Here is a 5,116-nt window from a genome sequence, read left to right on the forward strand (position 1 = left end):
ATAGTGAAATATGCATGTAAGAGAGGATTGTACCTTATATAGTGACTGCGAGTACTACCATATATAGTTTAGACCGGTCAATGAAAATATTTGACAAAAAAAAAAGATAAAGAATTAGCAAATATTTTATGAAAGTCATTTGCATTAGAATTATACATGCAAGCCTATGTGGCTAACAAAGAGTTGAGAAAGATGTATGATCAGAAAATAGAAAAATCATGCCAATCATACATGCATAAATCATAATGAGTGAATCATATTTGTACAGTAAGAAAATGAATAAATAGGTGAAGGAAGAGAATTATAATATGTGTTTAATGCGTGTTCCGTGTCAATTATTTTGTACGTGAATAACCCAGACACACTGAGTATGGAAGAGATTAATACTGGTATGAAATACTTTGAGTATTGAGTATGATTTTCTTACTGAGCCGTGGTCGCTCACTCCGTTTAATTTAATATTTTACAGGTAAAGAGTTACAACAAAGGTTCCCGAGGAGCACTAGTGAGACATGAGGCTAAGGGAGAAAAACATCATATTTTTGTTGATTTATATGTTTTGATATATATATATATATCTGTGAATATATGCATATATATATACTTGATATAAATATTGATAGATATGTATATATTTTGTTTCCTATAGGTATATATGTGATTGTGTATATATTTATGGCTAGTCATTGAAATTTGTTATAAAGTTTCTGTGGGTGGTAATTTTTATGATGGTTATTATTAAGTATTTATTTTGTTAATTGTGATTAATTTAATGAAAATCCAGTCGGTTGGTAGGACTGGTTTGTGTGAATTGCTAATTGGAAGTGTTACAGGGCATAATTAAAAATAAAGAAATATTTCTCGGGCCCTCTAAAATAGGGAAACTCTTGTTGTTTTTCTGTAACACACCTATTGGTTAGAAGAGGTAACATTAAGTTTCAGCAAAAATTATATGCTTAATTTCCAAGCAAAAATTAATTAACAATTCTCATCTTTCAATAAACATACTGTCCCTTTCAATACACACATGAATACTCAACAACATCAAATAAGATAATATTTCACACACTTACCAAAAAAAAAGATATAATATTGCACTCATTAAATGTTATTATGATAATCTATTATATGCTTAATTTCAACCTCAGCTGTAGAGCTCGTTGGCTAGGTCCCACTTTAAGTTTAAGCAAAAATTATATGCTTAATTTCCAAGCAAAAATTAATTATTAATCCTCATCTTTCAATGAACGTACTCTGCCTTTCAATACCCACATAATTACCAAACATCATCAAATAAGATAATATTTCACACACTTACCAATAAAGAATAAATAATATTGCACACATTAAACGTTATTATAATAATTTATTATATGCTTAATTTCAACCTTAGTAGTAGAGCTCATTGGCTAGGTCCCACTTTAAATTTAAGCAAAAATTATATGCTTAATTTCCAAGCAAAAATTAATAAACAATCCTCATCTTTCAATGAACATACTGTCCCTTTCAATACACACATGAACTCAACAACATCAAATAAGATAATATTTTACACGCTTACCAAGAAAAAAGATATAATATTGCACTCATTAAATGTTATTGTGATAATCTATTATATGCGTAATTTCAACCTTAGCTGTAAAGCTCGTTGGCTAGGTCCCACTTTAAGTTTAAGCAAAAATTATATGCTTAATTTCCAAGCAAAAATTAATTATTAATCCTCATCTTTCAATGAACGTACTCTCCCTTTCAATACCCACATGAATACTAAACATCATCAAATAAGATAATATTTCACACACTTACCAAGAAAGAAGATGTAATATTGTATACATTAAACGTTATTAGGATAATTGATTATATGCTTAATTTCAACCTTAGTAGTAGAGCTCATTGGCTAGGTCCCATTTTAAATTAAGCAAAAATTATATGCTTAATTTCCAAGCAAAAATTAATAAACAATCCTCATCTTTCAATAAACATACTGTCCCTTTCGATACACACATGAATACTCAACAACATCAAATAAGATAATATTTTACACACTTAGGAAGAAAGAAGATATAATATTGCACTCATTAAATGTTATTATGATAATCTATTATATGCTTAATTTCAACCTTAGCTATAGAACTCGATAGCTAGGTCTCACTTTAAGTTTAAGCAAAAATTATCTGTTTAATTTCCAAGCAAAAATTAATTAATAACTTTTTTCTTTCAATGAACGAACTCTCCCTTTTAATACCGATATGAACACTCAACATCATCAAATATAATAATATTTCATACACTTACCAAGAAAAAAGAAAAAATATTGCATACATTAAATGTTATTATGATAATCTAATATATGTTTAATTTCAACCTTAGCTATAGAGCTCGTTGGCTAGGTCCCACCTTCAACGAATGTACCCTCCCTACAAATATATAGCTATGTTTGAGCTTGTCCATTGATTAAATTCAATGGCACAACAAACTACTTTAGCAACAAATTCCCAGCCACGCAACCAAGCAGATTATCGTCCAGTAGCAGATTTTGCCCCTTCTTTATGGAAAGACATGAATGTCTTCACAACTAAACTCTCTCATTCGGTAACTGTTTTAACTAATGTTATTTTACTATTTCGATACTCATTTTCAGTTTAATATGATTCTGAAACTGTTACTGGTTTTTTTTTTTCGATTTTTTTAGGACATTGAATCTGTTGAAAGACTTGTAGAAGAGCTTAAAGGAAAGGTGGAAAAAGCATTAGCTGATTGTACAAATGATTTGGGTGAGAAAGTTAGCTATATCAACGCAATATGTCGGCTTGGAGTGTCATATCACTTCGAGAATGAGATTGAAGATCAACTCAATCAAATTTTTGAAGCTCATTCCCACTTTGTTGAGGAGAATGATTATGATCTTAACAGTGCTGCTCTTCTGTTCCAAGTTCTCAGGCAACATGGTTTCAAAATGTCTTGCGGTAAGTATATATCTTCAACTATGTCTATATACATGCATGAAACACGTAGGCTTACATTTGTTGACAGTATATATATCATCTTCTTAACTGATAAAGTAAAAATGGATTGTTAATCAGGCGTATTTAACAAATTTAAGGACAATAACAGCATGTTCAAGGAAAGTTTAACCAACAACATAAGGGGCATGTTGAATTTATATGAAGCTTCCCACTTCAGATTGCACGGAGAAGATATTCTTGAGGAGGCCCTCGAATTTACAAGGGCAAATCTTAAGTTTTTGGCTGACAAATCGAGACCTCATCTAGCAAAACATATATTAAATGCCCTTGAGTTGCCCTTTCACCATGGTTCTCCAAGAATGGAGGCTCGCAAATTCATCTCTTTCTACGAAGAAGATCTCGAATTTAGAAACGAAACTCTTCTCCTGTTTGCCAAGTTAGATTTCAGTAGGGTACAATTACTACACCAACAGGAGATACGACATCTTATGAGGTAAATTGTTTTCCAATTCATGTGTCTCAGAAACATGCTCGTCTGTAGATAGGGTGAATTATTGACTTTTTCTTTTCTTTTGAATTCCAGTTGGTGGAATAGTCTTGACATGGCGTCGAAATATCCTTACTCAAGAGATAGAGTTGTTGAGCTCTACACATGGTCTGTTTCAACTTTTTATGAGCCTTGTTACTCACGAGCCAGAATAATATATTCCAAATGTACGCTTCTTCTTGCAATTATAGATGACACGTACGATGCATATGGCACACTGGAAGAGCACAAACTTTTCACACATGCCGTACAAAGGTTGTACGTATATTAATATCTTAATATTGCTTATCCACTGATATAACTAAAATGAGCAATTTGCACGTAATTTTGACTATTTAATTAGCTATTAAGATTACATTACTGTATCATTAATTTAATGTCACTTAATAATGAGTTATCTAATCGAATATAAAAATAAAATCCATGGGTCTAAAATTTCATCGTTATAAAACCATTCACTTCTCTTGGAAAATCACTGAATTATCTCTAAAGTTACAATTTTTTCGTTCTTCGATTTATTTTCAGATGGGACGTGAATGCGGTTGATGATTTGCCGGATTATATGAGACCTGTTTATCGTGCTATCTTGGAACTTTTTGATGAATTGGATGAGGATGTAAAAGAGGAAGGAAGATCTTATAGTGTGTCAATTACCAAAGTTGCAGTAATAATTTATTTCTTTCTTGGTGTATGGACTCTATAATTATTTCACTGATATTATTTTCCATTCATTAATTTATGTTCATGTGTTGATAATCAGTTGAAACACATTGTTGAAGCCTATCTGGTTGAGTCCCAGTGGTTCCGCGAAGGATTTATTCCGCCATTTGAAGAACGTTTGAGCAATGGAATAACCACAACTTCTTGGTTTTTCAGCACAGCAGCAATGTTTGTAGGAATGGGAGAAATTGCAGGAATCAAAGAGTATGAGTGGCTTCAAAAGTATCCAAAGGTCCTTGAAGCTTCATATAAAATTTGTCGTCTCCAGGCGGACATCGTATCCCACCTGGTATAACTGGTAAATTTCAAAAATATTTAATACTAAGCTGATCAATAATATTCTAACAAACAATATAATTGTGTGAAGTTTGAGCAAGAGAGAGGACATGTAGCCTCTGTTGTGGAAAGCTATATGCATGAATATGGAGTCTCCAGAGAGGAAACGCTTGAGAAGTTAAGGATTATGATAAGTGATGCTTGGAAGGATATAAATGAAGACTGGATGAAACCAACAGCCGTCTCAACGCATATATTGCTTAGACCTATCAATATTCCACGCTTAATGAATATCTTATATGATAAACAGAATGGAGTCTCATTTCCAGAGTCTTGCAAGGACAAAATCATCGCACTCTACGTTGATCCAATACCCATTTGATTCTTCCAAGGTGTATGTGATTGATTCGATCGATAAAAAATGTCTATATCTAATAATTTCTTGTTTTATCATGCTATTGATCAGTCTTGGTTATTAGTGCCCTGAAATCAATAAGGCGGGCATGCATTATTGTTATTTTTTTCACTGATTGCATGTATCACATAACAGATCACCTTGATATATTGAGAAACCAGGCCCTCCCTGCTAAAAAGCTGAAAGGTTTCA

General features: G+C 32.1%; 1 protein-coding gene across 2 annotated transcripts; it reads left to right on the forward strand.

Moving 5' to 3' along the window:
* Positions 1 to 2,447: 2,447 nt before the first annotated feature.
* On the forward strand, positions 2,448 to 5,116 carry LOC123218110 (probable terpene synthase 6). 2 transcript variants are annotated; one of them, XM_044639336.1, is made up of 7 exons: positions 2,448 to 2,592; positions 2,693 to 2,966; positions 3,084 to 3,459; positions 3,550 to 3,768; positions 4,039 to 4,177; positions 4,274 to 4,522; positions 4,601 to 5,116. In XM_044639336.1, exons 1-7 carry the CDS (start codon positions 2,464 to 2,466, stop codon positions 4,889 to 4,891), a joined length of 1,677 nt encoding a protein of 558 aa, XP_044495271.1. In that variant the 5' UTR covers positions 2,448 to 2,463; the 3' UTR covers positions 4,892 to 5,116. The 2 variants fall into 2 exon arrangements, with proteins under 2 accessions (XP_044495271.1, XP_044495272.1); XM_044639337.1 differs by having other exon boundaries at positions 4,274 to 4,531; positions 4,601 to 4,688.

Source organism: Mangifera indica, chromosome 6 (genome assembly GCF_011075055.1).
Source record: "Mangifera indica cultivar Alphonso chromosome 6, CATAS_Mindica_2.1, whole genome shotgun sequence".
NCBI classification, from domain to species: domain Eukaryota; kingdom Viridiplantae; phylum Streptophyta; class Magnoliopsida; order Sapindales; family Anacardiaceae; genus Mangifera; species Mangifera indica.

Coding starts and splice junctions, on each gene's coding strand:
- LOC123218110 (XM_044639336.1), top strand. CDS start 2,464: ATGGCACAACAAACTACTTTAGCAACAAATTCCCAGCCACGCAACCAA. Junction 2,593..2,692: donor CAACTAAACTCTCTCATTCG/GTAACTGTTTTA, acceptor CGATTTTTTTAG/GACATTGAATCTGTTGAAAG. Junction 3,769..4,038: donor TTCACACATGCCGTACAAAG/GTTGTACGTATA, acceptor ATTTATTTTCAG/ATGGGACGTGAATGCGGTTG.